At 43.5% G+C, this 18,737-nt stretch overlaps 1 protein-coding gene and 1 long non-coding RNA gene across 8 annotated transcripts in view; one reads left to right on the top strand and one right to left on the bottom strand.

Annotated features, from left to right (window-relative positions):
• ATP8B1 (ATPase phospholipid transporting 8B1) overlaps positions 1-18,737 on the top strand; it is a 107,360-nt gene that overhangs the window by 62,728 nt on the left and 25,895 nt on the right. For all 7 annotated transcript variants that reach the window (XM_081562927.1, XM_081562932.1, XM_081562931.1 and 4 more), the window contains 12 exons: positions 276-389; positions 3,063-3,161; positions 3,276-3,337; positions 4,576-4,648; positions 4,800-4,870; positions 6,656-6,738; positions 7,082-7,240; positions 7,404-7,492; positions 9,879-10,069; positions 13,272-13,480; positions 14,940-14,983; positions 16,047-16,203. In XM_081562927.1, coding sequence (XP_081419053.1) covers positions 276-389; positions 3,063-3,161; positions 3,276-3,337; positions 4,576-4,648; positions 4,800-4,870; positions 6,656-6,738; positions 7,082-7,240; positions 7,404-7,492; positions 9,879-10,069; positions 13,272-13,480; positions 14,940-14,983; positions 16,047-16,203 — 1,351 coding nt within the window. The remainder of the gene's footprint in view (positions 1-275; positions 390-3,062; positions 3,162-3,275; positions 3,338-4,575; positions 4,649-4,799; positions 4,871-6,655; positions 6,739-7,081; positions 7,241-7,403; positions 7,493-9,878; positions 10,070-13,271; positions 13,481-14,939; positions 14,984-16,046; positions 16,204-18,737) is intronic.
• Positions 9,376-18,737, bottom strand: part of LOC145534743 (uncharacterized) — a 46,087-nt gene continuing 36,725 nt past the window's right edge. Inside the window, exon 4 of the long non-coding RNA XR_014074938.1 lies at positions 9,376-10,585. This is a non-coding gene — a long non-coding RNA (uncharacterized LOC145534743). The remainder of the gene's footprint in view (positions 10,586-18,737) is intronic.

The following is an 18,737-nucleotide window of genomic DNA, read 5'->3' as shown; positions in this document are numbered from 1 at the left end:
TGTAGGCCAGAGGGCTGATTTTTGTGTCTGGGCTTCCCTGGTAGCTCAGCTGGTAAAGAATCCACCTGCAACGCAGGAGACCCCGGTTCGATTCCTGGGTTGGGAAGATCCCCTGGAGAAGAGAAAGGCTACCCACTCCAGTATTCTGGCCTGGAGAATTCCAAGGGGTCACAAAGAGTCAGACACAACTGAGCAACTTTCACTTTCACTTCATACATTGTGTATTGTGGTAAGTGTGGGACCATTTAGAATGATTTTCTCATTTTTTCCAACAGAATAACGCAATTAAAACATACAAGTACAATGCGTTGACCTTTCTACCAATGAATTTGTTTGAGCAGTTTAAGAGAGCAGCCAATTTCTATTTCCTGGTCCTTCTCATCTTACAGGTAATAATACCCTTTGATATCTTAAATCTGTTTTGAATTACGATGACTCAACAACATTCAGGTTGTTAGTGTTTAAATTATATATAAAATACAAACAATCTTGAAAGTTTTCTACATGGTTATCTGGGTTCTGGATGTAAGACAATGTGACTAATACTCAGAATCAGTTCATGAACAGTGTTACATGAACACTGAACCTGAGCAAATGCGAATGTTATTTTAATTCTGTATTTTAAAAAGTTCAGTTTCATACTGATGTCAGAGTTAAAACATACTGATGTCATTGTTAAAACTGGTTTTCCTGAAGTGAGTCAAGTTCAAATGTTCACTTTGTGAAACAGTTGTACCTTAAAATTAAATCTATTTTTTATGTTTGGCTTTTATTTTTTATTTAGTTGCCAAAAGGTTATTGATTTCTATTAGGATTTTGGTCATAATTCTCAAATTATTTTTCTGACCTGGTTTTACACTGGAAAGACCTTTTTTTTTTCCTGAAAAAAAAGTGTTTTTTTTTCCTACTTGGGGCAAGAAGTCCACTTAATCTGGAGAGCATCACTTTTGTCTGTCTAGGAACTGTTTTACAATCAGAGAAACTGTATACCCTCTAGTTGGCACTCAGAGTTTCCACCTTTAGCGCTTGATGTGCCGGTTACAAAGGATGGCATCTCCACTTGGTTTCATCAGATTCTTTTTTTTTTTTTAATAAATTTATTTATTTTAGTTGGGGGCTAATTACTTTACAATATTGTAATAGTTTTTGCCATACATTGACATGAATCAGCCATGGGTTTACATGTGTTCCCCTTCCTGGACCCCCCACCCACCTCCCTCCCCATCCCATCCCTCTGGGTCATCCCATTGCCCCGGCCCTGAGCCTTTGTCTCATGCATCGAACATGGAATGGTGTTCTGTTTCACATATGATAATATACATGTTTCAATGCTATTCTCCCAGAACGTCCCACCCTCACCTTCTCCCTCAGAGTCCATAAAATTGTTCTATGCATCTGTGTCTCTTATTCTGTCTCGCATATAGGGTTATCGTTACCATCTTTCAAATTCCATATATATGCATTAGTATACTGTATTGTTGTTTTTCTTTCTGGCTTACTTCACTCTGTATAATGGGCTCCAGTTTCATCCATCTCAATAGAACTGATTCAAATGTATTTTTTTTTAATGGCTGAGTAATATTCCATTGTGTATATGTACCACAGCTTCCTTATCCATTCGTCTGCTGATGGACATCTAGGTTGCTTCCATGTCCTGGCTATTGTAAACAGTGCTGCGATGAACATTGGGGTACACGCGTCTCTTTCAATTCTGGTTTCTTCGGTGTGTATGCCCAGCAGTGGGATTGCTGGATCATATGGCAGTTCTATTCCCAGTTTTTTAAGGAATCTCCACACTGTTCTCCATAGTGGCTGTACTAGTTTGCATTCCCACCAACAGTGTAAGAGGGTTCCCTTTTCTCCACACCCTCTCCAGCATTTATTGCTTGTAGACTTTTGGATAGCAGCCATTCTGACTGGTGTGAAATGATACCTCATTGTGGTTTTGATTTGCATTTCTCTAATAATGAGTGATGTTGAACATCTTTTCATGTGTTTGTTAGCCATCTGTATGTCTTCTTTGGAGAAATGTCTGTTGAGTTCTTTGGCCCATTTTTTGATTGGGTCGTTTATTTTTCTGGAATTCAGCTGCAGAAGTTGCTTGTATAGTTTTGAGATTAATTGTTTGTCTGTTGCTTCGTTTGCTATTATTCTCTCCCATTCTGAAGGCTGTCTTTTCACCTTGCTTATAGTTTCCTTTGTTGTGCAAAAGCTTTTAATTTTAATTAGGTCCCATTTGTTTATTTTTGCTTTAGGAAAACATAGGCAAAACACTCTCCGACATAAATCACAGCAGGATCCTCCATGACCCACCTCTCATCAGATTCTTTATGTCAAGTGTTTGATTGGGAAAACAGTCTCACCGCTGGGATTTGCCCAGTGTAGTTTTGTGAAACTGTAACCTGTGTGTCTGAGTGGAGATGGTGGACGCACGGGGGGAGGGAAGACTCAGGAGGGAGAACTAGACCCTCAACAGGCTTAGTGGAATCTGAGACCTGCTGACTTGATCATAAGGGATGGTCTTATCAAGCGGGACCTTAGAGACAGGCTCGTGTAGAGAGCACTGCCAGGTTTACAGTACTGCTGCATGACGAGTGGGCCACTTTCCCTTCCTTCCTTCTAGAAGGAAACAGGGCGTTCTAGCTTATTATAGTCACAGTAATGTGGGAAATGAACTTCCTCCCCCCATCTCCCCACACCTTGATTATCCTTCCTGAAGGCACAGCCATCCAGGTGCGGGTACTAGTAACAGCCTCAGCCCTTTCCTTGCACTGTGTCCTTCACGTAATTCTTGCAGTCTGCGAGATTAAGTACTGGGTTGGCTGAAAAGTTCATGTGGGTTTTTCTGTAACGTCTGTCTCTGTCTCTAGGCCTAGGAGGAAGCCAGAAGCTAGAGAGAGAGGCAGGAGGAGGGTTAGCTGGATGCTTCGGCACCTTTCCATGCCTGCTGTGCAGGATGCCAGCTGGATGACGGTGGAGCTTAGGCTTAGAATCAGCAGTTGCCTGTAGCTCTGCTGTGTCTTCCTAGGCACACATGTCTGCCTTTTTTTAATCTCTTTCAGGCAATCCCTCAAATCTCAACCCTGGCATGGTACACCACGCTGGTGCCCCTGCTTGTGGTGCTGGGCATCACGGCCATCAAAGACCTTGTGGATGATGTGGTAAGGATTTCTCATGCAACCAGCTCCTTACTGCTGCAAGCGTATTTTCTAGTGGCATTCATACTCGCCGTTTTGAGTTGATTAAAATAACTTTTTCCCATCCCTCCTCTCAAGGCGCGCCATAAAATGGACAAGGAAATCAACAACAGGACGTGTGAAGTCATTAAGGATGGCAGGTACCGTGCCTTTCTGAACGTGTGACTTTTCATCCAAGGATGTAATATACAAATACATCTAGAAGCAACCTTAGAGATAACTATTTGAACTTGGAAGTCTAATGGCACATGAGCCTCTTCTTTGTAAAGGCCCCTCTCCACTTCTGAAGATGAGGCTCTCCCCAGGTTGGAGTCCAGGCAGTTGGCTGCTGGAGGGCTGTGTCCTCAGTCCCCCTGAGTTCCTTCAGCCTGGAATGTGCAACTCCATCTCCGCTCTCCCCCAGCGATTTGCCCAAATGTCCTGAAACCCTTCATGAATCCCCAGCTACAGTGGTTTCTTTCTTCGCTGGGCTTTCAGAGCATTTTGTTTTCATCTTTCTTGTTATGAGCTGAGTTTTATTAGAATTAGTTGTGTAGAAATGTCATCATCTGCAGTATCTCTGAGGTCGGCCCATACTATATTTTAAATTTTTTTAATCTTCATTTGTTAGACAGTCAAATGGGTGTTTCTGGGAGAATTTAATACCAGAGGAAGCAATCTATTTATTTTATCAATATTTTTATGAGATTTATTAGAAAAGTGATACATTCATTAAAAAGATAAGTTTAAATAATAGAGAGGAGACAAGTTAAAAACTAGAGTTGGGGACTTCCCTAGTGGTCCCGTGGCTAAGACTCCAGGCTCCCAATGCAGGGAACCCAGGTTCGATCCGTGGTTGGGGAACTGGATCCCACTTGCTGCAACTAAGAGTTTGCATCCCACAGCTAAAGATCCTGCATGCTGCAACAAAGATCAAAGATCCCGAGTGCTGCAACTAAGACCCAATGCAGCCAAATATGTATAAAAACCAAAGCGTCATGAGGATTCCAGATGGCTATGTGGGATCCATAATGCTTCTGTCTCCTGGGATCAGCAGGTGATGGATACCTGAGTGGAAGGAAGCAGAAGGGCTGGGAGCACAGGGGATGAGCAAAAACAAAGGGGTGGCATGTGTCTCCTTCCTGCACATTTAAGGAGCCCCCAGTGACCGCCGATTATGCAACATAGAATGGAAAGGAACACATCAAAGTTAGCACCGCCTTTATTACTTCCTCCAGAGGAGAAGACGATCCTCATGACCCCTTAATCGTCAGCTGGCTGACCTTCCCCTGGGATGTACATGTTTTCCCAGAATTTTTGGCTCCCAGACAGCATAATCCAAATCCTCTGCCAGTAACTTTAAGAGTGCCACTGAACTGTCCTTCTTTTTCACATTCAGGTTCAAAGTTGCCAAGTGGAAAGACATTCAAGTCGGAGATGTCATTCGCCTAAAAAAAAATGACTTCATCCCAGTAAGTGGGCTCAAGCTCTGCCACCTCATCCCTTACCCTCTGTCTGACCTGGCACCCAGGTCTGCCTCGGGCACGGGGTCTCTGCGTGACCGCTGTGTTTTGTTCTCGGGCGCGGGGTCTCTGCGTGACCGCTGTGTTTTGTTTGAAACAGGCTGACATCCTGCTGCTGTCGAGCTCCGAACCTAACAGCCTCTGCTACGTGGAAACAGCCGAACTGGACGGGTGAGTGGGCCTTAGAGGGGCGGGTTGGGAAGCTCATCTTTGGAAGGCTAACCGTTGTTAAGTGAAACTTGTGTACTTGGACAGGAAGCCCTGAGGTCTGTCCTTGCCTCTACCCCCTGGATGTCCAGCAACCTCTCCTTGTAGGAGAGCAGCCTCTCTTTGTCTTTGCTTTTTCCCCTAGTGAGTACCAGGTAGGACGAGCAAGAAGACAGCGATGGTCTGACTCCCTAGTAGACCAACTTCTCTTTGCCTTATTCGGTATTTGCGAGCCTATCTTGCAGGGAATGTAAAGCTCTGATGACAGACTCTGTGCCTGAGCCCTTTACCAGCTGCTGAGCAGCATCAGACACCGACAAATGGCTGCTAGTAACTATTTCGGGGGAAAAAAAAGAATAGAGTTTTAAAGTCTCTGCCAGTAGACAGTTTTCTCCCTTTGTTGGGTTTTCTTACTGTGCTACCACTCGAAAGGATTTTTTTGACCATTTTGACCAGTTTTCTGTACATTTATGGAATACCTACTAGGTTGCATTAGTTTTACATGGTAGGTCATTTAATCTTTTTCTTAAATTAAAAAAATCATTATTATTTATTATTATTTGGCTGCACTGGGTCTTATACAGCATGAGGGATCTTTAGTTGCAGCATGTAAGATCCAGTTCCCCAACCAGGCACCGAACCCGGATCCCCTGCATTAAAGACGTGGAGTCTTAGCCACTGGACCACCAGGGAAGTTCCTCATTTAATCTTTTCAGCAACCCTACGAGATGTGTGTTATCACCTTGACGTAACCCATGAGGAAACTGAGGCCCCGGAGGTGAGGTCGCCCGCCCAAGATCACACAGCGGATGGCAGAGTTGGGGCGCTGCTCCCCTCTGCTCACCCCCAAGGCCACTGCCTGTGTCTCTCTCTTGGTGTCAACCCCTTTTTCACACCCTAGATGAGCACAAGCTTCTGTGGAGACTGAGATCATCTGAGTAAAAGCGAGGTCTGTCCTTGGTCTATAAATCAGCCGGTTGATCGTTCAACCTAAACTGTAAAACAGCTCTTATTCCTACAAGTGAGAGATCCTGAAGTTTTACAAACAGAATGGAAAGTTGAGGACTGCTGGTCGACCTCTTAGTAGATGGGACTCCCCAGTCGGTCTTCGTGGGGCTTGAGAAGTGATTTACTGCAGGAGGCTTGGCTTGTTCCCCAGAGGGCATGTGGTTGCCTGGCCCTGGGGGTCCTCTTGCCTGTGTTTTGCCTTCCACTGTGTGTGTGTGGGGGAACATGCTCAGTACTGGGGGTAAGGTGACCACCTCCTTCCTTAGATAGAATTCACCTTTCAAAGACGTGGGATCTGGTTATTCACTCTGGGAAATATTAAGTTGATAGAGTCTCGACCCTTTCTGTAACCAATATGTATCCTAGAATTATCTTAGTGTGCTTAAATGGTAGAAAGAACGTTTTAAATAGCAGTTTGGTAGTCCGGGCTGGTGGTAAGAATTAAGTTAGTAAGGAGAGAGACAGAAAGATTCTGGGTGCCTCGGGCCTACCCAGGCTGCCTCATAGTAGCAAACAGTAAAAGGGGGCCAACGTTCCCTGGGTCAGGAGTTTTACTCTAGTTCAGGGGATAACTTCATCCAAAGCTGAAGTTCCAAGGAGAACAGAGAGTTTGAAACAGAAAAGGCTGATTATTTAGCTTTCACTTCCTGGTATACCTAATGTTACTTCGTACAGTGTTCTTTATATTCCTTTTCCAACTCTGAAATTTGTTCATTTAATTCTTTTTTCCTTTCCCTTTAGAGAAACCAACTTAAAGTTCAAAATGGCACTTGAAATCACACACCAACATCTCCAAGAGGATAATTCGTTGGCAGCATTTGATGGTTTGTGCAAATATGTCTTTTTGTTGTTTAGTCACTAAGCTGTGTCCAACCCTTTGCAACCCCGTGGACTGTAGCCCACCAGGCTCCCCTGTCCAAGGGATTTCCCAGGCAACAGTACTGGAGTGGGTTGCCATTTCCTTCTCCAGGGGATCTTCCCGACCCAGGGATCAAACCTGCGTCTCCGACATTGGCAGAGGGGTTCTTTACCACTGAGCCCCCAGGGAAGCCCTAACATGTCTCACTTTGTATTAAATTTTCGTTGCTTGGTTCAGTCTGTATATTAATTAAAACCAGAAAATCTTTCATATGTGAGTACTTACGTGAATCATATCTCTTTTAAAAGGTTTTATTGAATGTGAGGAACCAAATAACCGACTAGATAAGTTTACAGGAACACTATTTTGGAAAAACACAAGTTTTCCTTTGGATGCTGATAAAATTTTGTTACGTGGTTGTGTCATCAGGAACACCGATTTCTGCCATGGATTGGTCATTTTTGCAGGTACTTTTGAAGTCTCTTGGGAAATTGATCTGTAGGCTCATTAAAGATGTAAATGAGGAAACTGATTGTCCTTTCTCTGTTGAAACCCAAGAGAATTATTTTACTGACATGCTAGTGAATTGATTTTCCTAGTTGTTGATCAGATTGAATTATCCATTTCTAGGTGCCGACTCTAAAATAATGAAGAATAGTGGGAAAACCAGATTTAAAAGAACGAAAATTGATTACTTGATGAACTACATGGTTTATACGGTATTTATTTTCTGTTTTGGTAGATTACTATCTTTTGCTCTAGTTTTGCTTTATGTTTTTCTAATGCGAAGAAATTTTACCTCTGTGGGCCAAGTAGAAAAATTCACAAGGTCGGGGAGAAGAGATTCCCTCGCCTTTTCTCAGAAATGCCGCATTTCCAATAGGAGAATCTCTCTGGGAATGTGAATCCCAGTTGTAGGGTACCCTGAGTTGATACCTGAGTTGATCACCCTATAGAGTCATCAGTTGGGAAACCAGGGAATCTTAGATACGTTCGTAGGGCTACACCCCTGAAGTCAATGTAGGATTGATTTTACTGCTGTTAATTTCCCATAGGGATAGTTCTCTTAAAAGCAAACCTTTATCCCCCAAAATATACTGTGTAAGTCCAACTATAAGGCAAGTTTAGATGTAAGGTGAGTCAAGAGTCTGTCTCTAAGACCACCCCCAGTATTGATGATTCATGAGGAGGACTTGAATTCAGTCTATAATTGTTCTCATAGTTAGGACTTACTATGATAAGTATTGCTTATTACAAAGCAAGATAGCAAAGGAAGAAGGTTCATGGGGCAAAGTGCAGAGAAAACCAGGGGTGAGCTCCCAAGAGTCCTCTCTCAGTGGGGTCACTCACACCAGACTCACTGAATCCTCCCAGCGACAATCTGTGTCAGCCCATGTGAAATGTTGGTTCTCCAGGAAAGTTCATTAGAGACACATTGCCTGGGTTTTATTGGAGTCTGGCCATGTAGGCACTGTCTGCCGGGTGTGTACCAAAATTCCAGACTCCCTAATGGAATCTGGGTAGTCAGTATAAAACATATTGTTTTACACAAACGGTTGGGCACAATGAGTCATTCTTACCAGAGAATAAGAAATAAGAAACCAGGAAGCCCTTCCAAAATCTGTTTCCTGTTGCCAGCCAATGGCCCACTGTGTAAACAGGCCTCTGAGGATGGCAGTCTTAAACCTGCTATGTCCTCTCTTCTGCACATAGAGTGGCCCTAAATATTAGACAGTCCTCCAACTCTCCGGTAAGGGTTTTCTTTCAAGTATGTGTTCACGAGAGGAGGTGACGTCCCTGTCCCTCTACTCCAGCGTCTTCATCAATCTGATCCAGTTTAATTTGAACACAAAACATTTTAGGGACTTATAATACTTCTAGTACTTTTATATGGTCAAAAGCGTATAATAGTAATATGTTAATTTAAGAAAAACTTCTTTTTTCCCTGCTCTCACATTTCATGAAATCTTCATTTGAACTTTTGTGGTGCATCTTCCATGTCACTGTCTTGCTTATGGCTGGAGCCCTCGCAAGGAATTTGTCATTTCTCCTCTGTGCTTTTGAAATACAGCACTTTTGGAATCTGTGTCCAGAAATTTAAATTTGCCATAGAAATTTTCTTCCTCCTCACAGATACCCCAATGTTTGCCGTTACCTTAAATACCCAAATAGCACTAGGGCTGTTGACTTTTTTATTCATTCCTTCAGTATATACTCAGGTTCCACAATAGAATACCTATTGTATTGCTTCTTAAAGGATCTTAAATGTTAAGTGATCTTTAAACCTTTAGGAATAATTACCGAAATTTGCGTAAAATTTCCTTGCCTTCTTTTTTTTTTTTTAAGTCATTTCCATCGAACATTTTCTATAAGTATCCCAATTTAGCCTTCCTTGAAATTGTTCATGCTAAAGTAAGGTTATCTTCCCCAAACAGTATGTTATTGCTCAGAGGAAAAGTTGTTGAGATAATGTTCCATATTATGAGAAGGTTTTAAGGATGTGAATGTAAAACACCACCTTCTCTTCTGAAAGATAATTTTAGGAATAAAACCTTACCTTGTATATGCTAAGAAGGATAAATTAATCAACCACAGAAATAAATAAGCTTTCAAAGCATCCTTTCTATTTATTTATTTACCTTTTGGCCATGCCGCATGGGGCATATGGGAGCTGAGTTCCCTGACCAGGGGTTGAACCGACGCCCCCTGCAGTGGAAGCACAGAGTCTTAACCAGTGGACCCCCGGAAAAGTCCCCTCAAGGTGTTGTCATGGCAGGGTTTCTGTTTTACGTGTGTTTGTTGTTGTTCCATCGCTAAGTTGTGTCCAGCTCTTTGTGACCCCATGGACTCGGTCCTCCCCCGTCTCCCAGAGTTTGCTCATATTCATGTCCATTGAGTCAGTGATGCTGTCTAACCATCTCGTCCTCTGCCGTCCCCTTCTCCTCTTGCTTTCAATCTTTCCAGCATCAGCGTCTTTTATGTGGCTTTTACAGAGTACTAAGTTATCATACACATGTAAAGTATTGAGTAAGGTAAATCAGCGTCTAGACAATGCACGGGATTGGGAATGTGTCCTTAGAGTTAAGCCTAACCATTGTCTTTCAGATCTTTGTTGTTCTCATCTTGCTTTCTGCGGGTCTTGCCATTGGCCATGCTTACTGGGAAGCTCAAGTTGGCAATTTTTCCTGGTACCTCTATGATGGAGAAGACTCTACGCCCTCCTACCGTGGATTCCTAAACTTCTGGGGCTACATCATTGTTCTCAACACCCTGGTGCCCATCTCTCTCTATGTCAGGTAAGACTGTCTTCTCTTTGGCCTTCTGCTTTAAGAGAAGAACTTGGTACACCTTCCCAATTCAGCATCTTCAGTTTTAACAATACTTGTTGTAAAGGTCATAAGGAACAAATAAGAAAAGAGCTTTCACTTCAGAATTGAGGGTGATCCGGGCAAAGGAAAGTAACACTGCATGTCTGCTCTGTGCTGGGCACAGCATCCTGTATCTTGACCTCTTGACAGATAAAGCTACTGGAGTTCAGAGATCAAACTACTCCTGCAGTCACTCTCTTGGCAGGATTCCTTCTGACTGGGCTCCAAAGCTCAAGCTCAAGCATCAGAAAGAGCTGGATGAAGATTTAGAATGTCATGGAATAACTTAGTTGTTTTCCTTTCCAGGAGCCATCCTCACCTCTTTTCTGTGTCTTCTGTATTATCACCTGGTATACCTCCAGCTTGTAAAACTCACTGGGCTTCCTGAATGCTGCCTTCCACAGTTAGCCTCTCGAAGTGTTCTCTTTCTCATCTCAACCCCAACTGTGATAAAAGAGTAATAAAAGAGGGTCATATATCTGACAGATGGTCATCACCTGGTTTTCTGATACTTCTTCCTTTTTTATTTTTTTAATATCAAGTTTCACTGTCTCTGGTCAGTTGAACTTGAGACCACTGGGAGAGAAATTGTGCCTTGAAATATACCCAGCAGCCAGAGTCTGCTCTTGGTTCCAATAAGTAATAGCCCAGAGGCATATAGGACTACATGCACACCTGTAATTAGAAGCGTTTGTTTTATTTTAATTTTATTACACGTGCATTTGTTTTATTGTTAATTTTATTAGCTATAGTTACTATTGCTCTTTTCACGTGAAGTAAAGCCCTGGGGAGCCATGTGTTTGCAGTTACTTTAAAAAAAAAAACTGAGATGACTTTTACCTTTGTTAGGGGAACTATTATACAGACTATTTTGTCTGTATCTATACACGTGTATTAGGGCTCCTCTGGTGGCTCAGACGGTGAAGAATCTGCCTGGAATGCAAGAGACCTGGTTTTGATCCCTGGGTCAAGAAGATCCCCTGGAGAAGGGAATGGCAACCCACTCCAGTGTTCTTGAATGTAAAAGTGTTGGTTGCTCAGTCCTGTCTGACTCTGTGACCTGTGGACTGTATTCCTCCAGGCTCCTCTGTGCATGGAATTCTCTTGACAAGAATACTGGAGTGGGTTGCCATTCCCTTCTCCAGGGGATCTTCCCAACCCAGGGATCGAACCTGAGTCTCCCGCATTGCAGGCAGATTCTTTACCATCTGAGCCACCAGGGAAGCCCTCAGTATTGTTGCCTGGAGAAGTCCATGGACAGAGGAGCCTGGCGGGCTACAGTCCATGGGGCCACAAACAGTGGGACATGACTGAGCGGCTGACACTTTCACACCTTTATATTATACATAAAGCATGTTTGGAATTTTAGGTTTTAAAAAGTCATGTCATGTGATTAATATGATTTTTTTGTTGGTTTGTTTCTCTTGGAAGCGAAGGTCCTTTTAAAGGATAAGTCAGTCAGGTCATTTCAGGTAGTATCTCTGCTCTGTTTTTAGCCCCACAGTAGCTTTCTGTCTCATTCAAAATAGACCCACTGTGGTCACACTGCACCCACAAGGCCCAGGGGACCCACTGCGCTGCCCTGCATGCCCAGTCATGACCTCCTGCACCTCCACCCACTCCCCAGGCTCCCTCACCTGGAGCCTCCTTGAACGTCTCAGCGGTATCAGCACCTGCCCCAGGGCCTTTGCACTTGCTCTGGACTCTGCCTAGAATATCCTTTCCCCTCCATATCTACATGGTTGCTCTTTCATTTCCTTGAGATCTCTGCTCAAAGTTCACCTTATACCCCTGGCTATTCCTGGCCCTGTCTTAAACATCACTTCCTCTGCCTGTCGGTCTCTACCTCTGTTCATGGTGCTTTGATTTTCTGCAGACGATTTCACCATCTAATATAGTGTATGTTTACTTGAGGGCGAGGGTTTTATCTCTTGTTTACCGATGTATCCCCCATACCTAGGATGATGTCTGGTAATACTAGGCACTCAGGAACCATATAAGGGAGCAGAGAAGAAGGGAGTTATTTTCCCATCTGTTTAGTTCCATCCTTTACAGACTGAAACAGTGGCTGGATGTGTAAGCACCTTCCTTAAAACTGAGAGAGATTAAGTAGGGAATGATCCTTTTAGAATACTGTATTTTGGAATACTATATTTTGGACATTCTGTAATCTTATAAGAATTTAGGACTATATACAAAATGGGCTTCTCTGGTGGCTCAGATGGTAAAGAATCTGCCTGCAATTCAGGAGACAGTTTTGATCCCTGGGTTGGGAAGATCCCCTGGAGAAGGAAATGTTAACCCACTTCAGTATTCTTGCTTGGGGAATTCCACAGACAGAGGAGCCTGGTGGGCTACAGTCCATGGGGTCCCAAAGAGTCGGACATGACTGAGCGACTAACACTTTCACTCACAAAATGGATAAACGACAAGGACCAACTGTTTAGCACAGGAAACTCTATTCCTTATCTTGTAATAACCTTTAATGGAAAAGAATCTGAAAAAGAATATACATATATATGTACACGTCCCTCAAAAAATGTGTATTGCTGAATCACTTTGCTATATACTGGAAACTAATACAACACTAAATTAACTGTACTTCAATTAAAAAATGTTAAAAAAGAATTTACTTGTTAACAGTGTGAAATTGCACCTTATGGGTTGTTGGCCAAAAGTCCTCTGTGCTCCTCGAGTGCACACAGGGGCACATAACCTAGTGGGCTCTCACTCCTTTTGCCTCCAATTGAGGGCAGAGTTGAACACACCTTTCCATCATCCCTGGGTGCGACGGGGACTGCGCAAAAAGAGGAGAAACTGTCCCATAGGGGGTACCCCTGCAGTGTTAGTTACCATGTCACCCGCCATGGGCTGTGTGTTCTGAACAGAGGCTTCCATGGCTGGATGTACTCAGCAGTTTGTAGGAAATCACCTCGAGAGGACACTTTGACCTTGAAGCTGGAGAAAGGTGTGTTTGGCCAGGAGAACCCAGAGACTGGGCACAGGGGTCACTGCAGGGCTGCTCTCCCTGTAGATAAGTAGCTTGCAACTATAGCAAAGGGAGGACAAAATCCACTGCCTGCCACTCATATCTGAGAGCTCGGTCGAAAGTAATCTTTTATCTTGCTAGTGTGGAGGTGATTCGTCTTGGCCAGAGTTACTTCATCAACTGGGACCTGCAGATGTACTATCCTGAGAAGGACACGCCCGCAAAGGCGAGAACCACCACGCTGAATGAGCAGCTCGGGCAGATCCATTACATCTTCTCGGACAAGACGGGGACCCTCACGCAGAATGTCATGACCTTTAAGAAGTGCTGCATCAACGGGCAAATTTACGGTGAGCAGAAGCTATTACTCTGTCTCTGGACATGTGCGACCAGAGGCTGCCTCCCTGGAGTGGTCCCCTCCCAGTGCAAAGCTCCGGTGGTTATTCTGGTGATGTTTCTCAAGCAGCATCACTGGTACATTGAGACCACAAATGGGGGAGGTCAGGAGTCAGAATTAGGTATATATTCCTCAAAAAGTCAGCTTGCCATGTGATCCAGCAAGTTCGCTCCTGGTTACACACCCAAAAGAACCAAAAGCAGGGTCTCAAACAGGTATTTGTACATCCATGTCCATAGTAGCATTACTCATCATAGGGAAGGTGTAGTAGTAACTTAAAGTGTCCATCAGTGGATGAATGGATAAGGAAAATGTAATGTATACACACAATGGAATATTATACAGTCTTGAAAAGGAAGGAGATTGTGACACATTACAACATGGATGAACTCTGAGGATATTATGCTATGTGAAATAAGCCAGACACAAAAGGAAACATATTGTATGATTCCATTTCTTTGAGGTACTTGGAGAAGTCAAGGAGAGCTAGAGAGTAGAATGGTGATTGTCAGGGTTTAAGCGAAGAAGGGAATGAGGAATCAGTGTTTAATGAAAACAGCATTTCAGTTTTCACAGATGAAGGAGCCACCAAGATGGATGGTGATGAAGGCTGCATAGCTGTGTGATTGTACTTTCTGACACTGAACTGTTCATTTAAAAATAGTTGAGATGAAATTCCCTGGTGGTCCAGTGATTAGGACTCTGTACTTCCACTGCTGGGGGCCTGGATTCGATCCCTTATCAGGGAACTAAGATCCCACTAGCCTCGAGGCACGGCCAGAAAACAAACAACGAAATAGTTGAGATGGTAAACTTTGTTTTTCATCACAATTATATTTTAAAAATTGATTTCCATTCTAATATTCTGAAATGTGCTATATACTTATAAAAATAACAAGGCTAGTGCTGCATTCAAAGTGGAGGCCCCTAACATTTAAAAACCATATAATTGTTTTAAAAGCTATGAGAACATCGTAAACTTTCCTCTTGAAGGAAACGTTTTGCTGTGAGCTGCAGGCTCACAGAATGTCAGTGAGGAAGGCGGGATCCTGAGGGCTTGAAGGGGCTCTGCTGTAGCTGGTGGTTTCTTCTGAGCTTGGGGGGGGACGGGGGTAAAGCCCCTCACAGGACATGATCCTGGTCCCAGAGGAGATCACAGTGTAAGGGGACACGGGTGTCCGTAAGTGAACCTCTAGACCAGCGGCCAGCAAACTTTGTTTGTTAAGGGCCAGATAGGAAATATTTTAGCCTTTTCAGGCCACATATGGTCTGTATCAAATATTCTCCTTTGTTATGCTTTGTTTGTTTGTTGACAACTCTTGAAAAATGTAAGAACCATTCTTAACTCAAGGGCTGCCCAGACAGGCTGTGAGACCTGTTGATTCAATTTGTTTTGTCCTGTTTGTTCCCAGGAGACCATCGAGATGCTTCTCAGAACAGTCATAGAAAAATAGAGGTGAGTTTGGGGTGTGTGTGACTTTTCTGGGCTGTAACAAGCTCCCATAGAATAGGTGTCTTACAGCAATAGGAATGTATTCCCACACAGCTCCGGAGGCCTGAAGTTTGAATGGAGGAGTCGGCAGGCCTACTGTCCCTCTGGGATCTCTGGGGCAGAATCCGTCATTGCCTCTTTCTGGGCTCTGGTGGTTGCCTGCAGTCCGGGGCACTGCTGGGCTGGCAGACACATTCCTCAGAAGTCTGCCTCAGTCATCACATGGCCTTCCTTCTCCCTGTGTGTTTGTGTCCAGGTTTCCTGCCTTTTATCAGATGCCACTCACTGGACTGTGTGCGTGTGTGCTGTGTGTGTGCTCAGTCCCTCAGTCGTGTCTGACTCTTTGCAACCCTAGGGACTGTAGCCCACCAGGCTCCTCTGTCCATGGGATTCTCCAGGCAAGAAGACTGGAGTGGGTTGCCATACCCTCCTCCAGGAGATCTTCCTGACGCAGAGATCAAACTCACATTTCTTGCATTTCCTGTATTGCAGGTGGTCTCTTTACCACTGAGCCACTGGACCAGCCCCTAGTCACTGGATTAGGGTTTCTCTAATCCATTTAACCTCATCTCTTTTTTTGTTTTTTGTTTTTTACTTTGGGGTATAGTTGGTTAATAATGTGTTAGTTTCAGGTGTACAGCAGTCATTCAGTTATCTATCTATCTATATATACATGTATCTATTCTTTTTCAAAATCTTTTCCCATTTAGGTTATTACGGAGTATTGAGTATAGTTCCTTGTGCTCAGTATAAACTTCCTCTTGATTGCATCTACCAAGACCTTATTTCCAAAGAAGGTCCTATTCCCAGGTAGCAGGGGTTAGGACTGCAACATATCTTTTTTGGGGGGGACACAATTCGACTCACACCAGGCTATGTTAAAACAGATATGAGCCTCTTGACACTTGAGAACATATTAAAATCCTAAGGTGATGTTTGCAGGAAGACACGGCTTCCGAGAAAAGTTCCCATCATTTGTGAAGCCCGAGTTGTCTGTTTTAAATGACCAGTTTTCCTTCTCTTCCAGCCAGTGGATTTCAGCTGGAATGCGCTCGCCGATGGGAAGCTTGCGTTTTACGACCATTATCTCATTGAGCAAATCCAGTCGGGGAAGGATCCGCAGGTGCAGCAGTTCTTCTTCCTGCTGGCAGTGTGCCACACGGTCATGGTGGACAGGCTCGATGGTGGGTATGGCCGTCACATCTTGGACACTGGAGACCCATTTTTGTTTGTTTCTTTTTAGTTGACAGCTAACTCGTGCTTGGGATTCAAATGCATATGAAGAGCTGTGTGAACTAGAGGTGTTTCAGTTAGGTTTCAATTACTGACACATCTTCATCTTATACCCAGAGAAGTACATGGCTTACGTGGCATTCTCTAGGGAGACTTGCCTTCTAGATCCTGGGTTCTATTTCTTATAGGTAGGTCTTTGCCATAGATACCCTGCAAAAGGCTTTTCAGATGTAAGGTTTCTTCTTCCTAGCAAATGTCATTGGTCTGTGTACCCAGAAGGCCAGCAGACAAAACAATTAGGCCAGGTCACCAAATCCTTTCTCCCTGCACCTGGAGAAAACAACCGAATGGAGAGCAGTCCAACTGTCATCAAGTCCTTCACAGAACCCAGATACCTCCAAATTAAGTGACTTCTGAAAATTAAGTGAATTCTGAAAAGCAGAACTCTTTTTTTTGTTGTTGTTAACTTTTAAAGAAAAGTATAGTTGATTTATACTGTTGTATTAGTTTCTGCTGAATAGCAAAGTGATTCAGTTACACTTGTATATACATTTTTATGTTTCATAGTGTTTTCCATTATGGTTTGGTATTGAATATAGTTTCCGGTGCTGTGCAATCAGACCTTGTTGTTTATCCATCCTATAGAATAGTTTGTACCTGCTGACCCCAAACTCCGAATCCATTCCTCCCCGACACTTCCTCTCCCTTGGCAACCACAAGTCTGTTTTCTCTGTGAGTCTGTTCCTGCTTCCTAGATAAGTTCGTGTTGTATTTTAGATTCTACATGTAAGTGATACCATATGATATTTGTCTTTCTCTTTCGGACTTACTTCATTTAGTATGATAACCTCTGGGTTCATCCATGTTTCTGCAAATGGCATTATTTCATTTTTTTGTGTGTGTATTCCAGTGTGTGTGTATACACATACCACATCTTCTTTATCCATTCATCTGTCAGTGGACATTTATGTTGTTTCCATATCTGCAGAATTCTTAAATGCAGCTTGTGCCAGCTTTGTTACAGCAAGATGGTCCAGTATCAATGAAAGCTAGGTATCTTATCACCTAGTCACACAATGATACATTACATAAATACATATGTGCATTCTGGGAAGAGCCAAAAGTGCCCCTCTGTTATGTGCATTGTCCACTTTTGGGCTTCCCTGGTGGCTCAGATGGTAAAAAAGCTGCCTGCAGTGCAGGAGATCAGGATTTGACCCTTAAGTCAGGAAGATCTCCTGGTGAAGAGAATGGCAACCCACTCCAGTATTCTTCCCTGGAGAATTCCACAGACAGAGGAGCCTGGTAGGCTACAGTCTATGGGGTCACAAAGAGTCAAATCCAACTGAGTGACTATCACTTACTTATTCTCCACTTTAATCAACCCAGCATATGAACGAATGTCCTTTCTTGTTTTCTGATTCTGAGGTTTCATATGTAGAGGATGAAATCTTCAGAGGAGAAATAGACATAAAAAACTAAATGTGTAGAAGATATGTGTATATCTTGCAGCAAGTTTCAAAGACACTCATTCTCCAAGGATGAATCTAATTGTGCAACAAAGCTGAGATAACAGCAGAATTCAGATTGGGTAGATACATGGAAGGGGCTATTAACAGGCCAAAGCAGGGAGATAGAAAAGGGTAAGATCGGGTCACAAATAACTGAAGCAGAGGTCAAAATCTGTTTGACTAGCTAAGCACATTTTACTCATATGATAAGAACCAAGTATGATATTTTTAAGCAACTGGGTTCTCTTAGTTTTTGGCTCATTAGTAAATTTATTCTACTTTTTTTTTTTTGGAGTGTGTGGTGGTATTATTTTGAAAGCTAACCTGCCAACTTAAGCAAATGTGTATACATCTACGGTCTCCATTTCCTTCTTTCTCCGCTGGGATTTCATGGGAAGAGTCCTGGGCTCTGTGCTGGAGATGGGCCACCCCTGTCTCGGTTCTTGCCATAACACACAATGCAGACCAGCGTTTTCTGTTTGGGCAGTGGCTTCCTGCATGTCGCGGGAGGAGGGCTGGAGTTCAAAGTCCTTTCCAGCCTGATATTGTGCAGCTCTTTGTCCCACTGTCTGCCGAGGCAGAATTGTACACCCTGAGGCATCTTCCCCCACGCAGCACATCACAGGCAACTGCTCTGGACGCTGAAAGTGGAAGCGAGTTGGATTTCTAAGCACAGGAAGTAAAGGAGAAGCTGATTTTGGCTTTGACCAATAAAAGCACCTTGAAAGGGTCACTGGAAGAGACCTTGGGGATAACTCCTCCAAACGTTATAGCTGAGGAAATGCAGACCCAGAAAGCACCCAGTACCTCCTTGAGCTTGGACGGCAGGTTAGAGCTCAGTGTAGCTGAGCTGCCCTGCTGGTGCTCATCCAGTCTCACTTTCCCGCTTTTACAAGAGTGGGGACTGGCTCTTCGGTCATTATGCATAATATGAACAACGAGGGAACAGAATTCTTTCAGACACGCTCAGCAGA

Source organism: Giraffa tippelskirchi, chromosome 14 (genome assembly GCF_054371585.1).
Source record: "Giraffa tippelskirchi isolate mGirTip1 chromosome 14, T2T-mGirTip1v1.2.pri, whole genome shotgun sequence".
In the NCBI taxonomy this organism is placed as follows: Eukaryota; Metazoa; Chordata; class Mammalia; order Artiodactyla; family Giraffidae; genus Giraffa; species Giraffa tippelskirchi.
The sequence above is the reverse complement of the archived record's forward strand: the minus strand, read 5'-3'. Positions and strand labels throughout refer to the sequence as shown.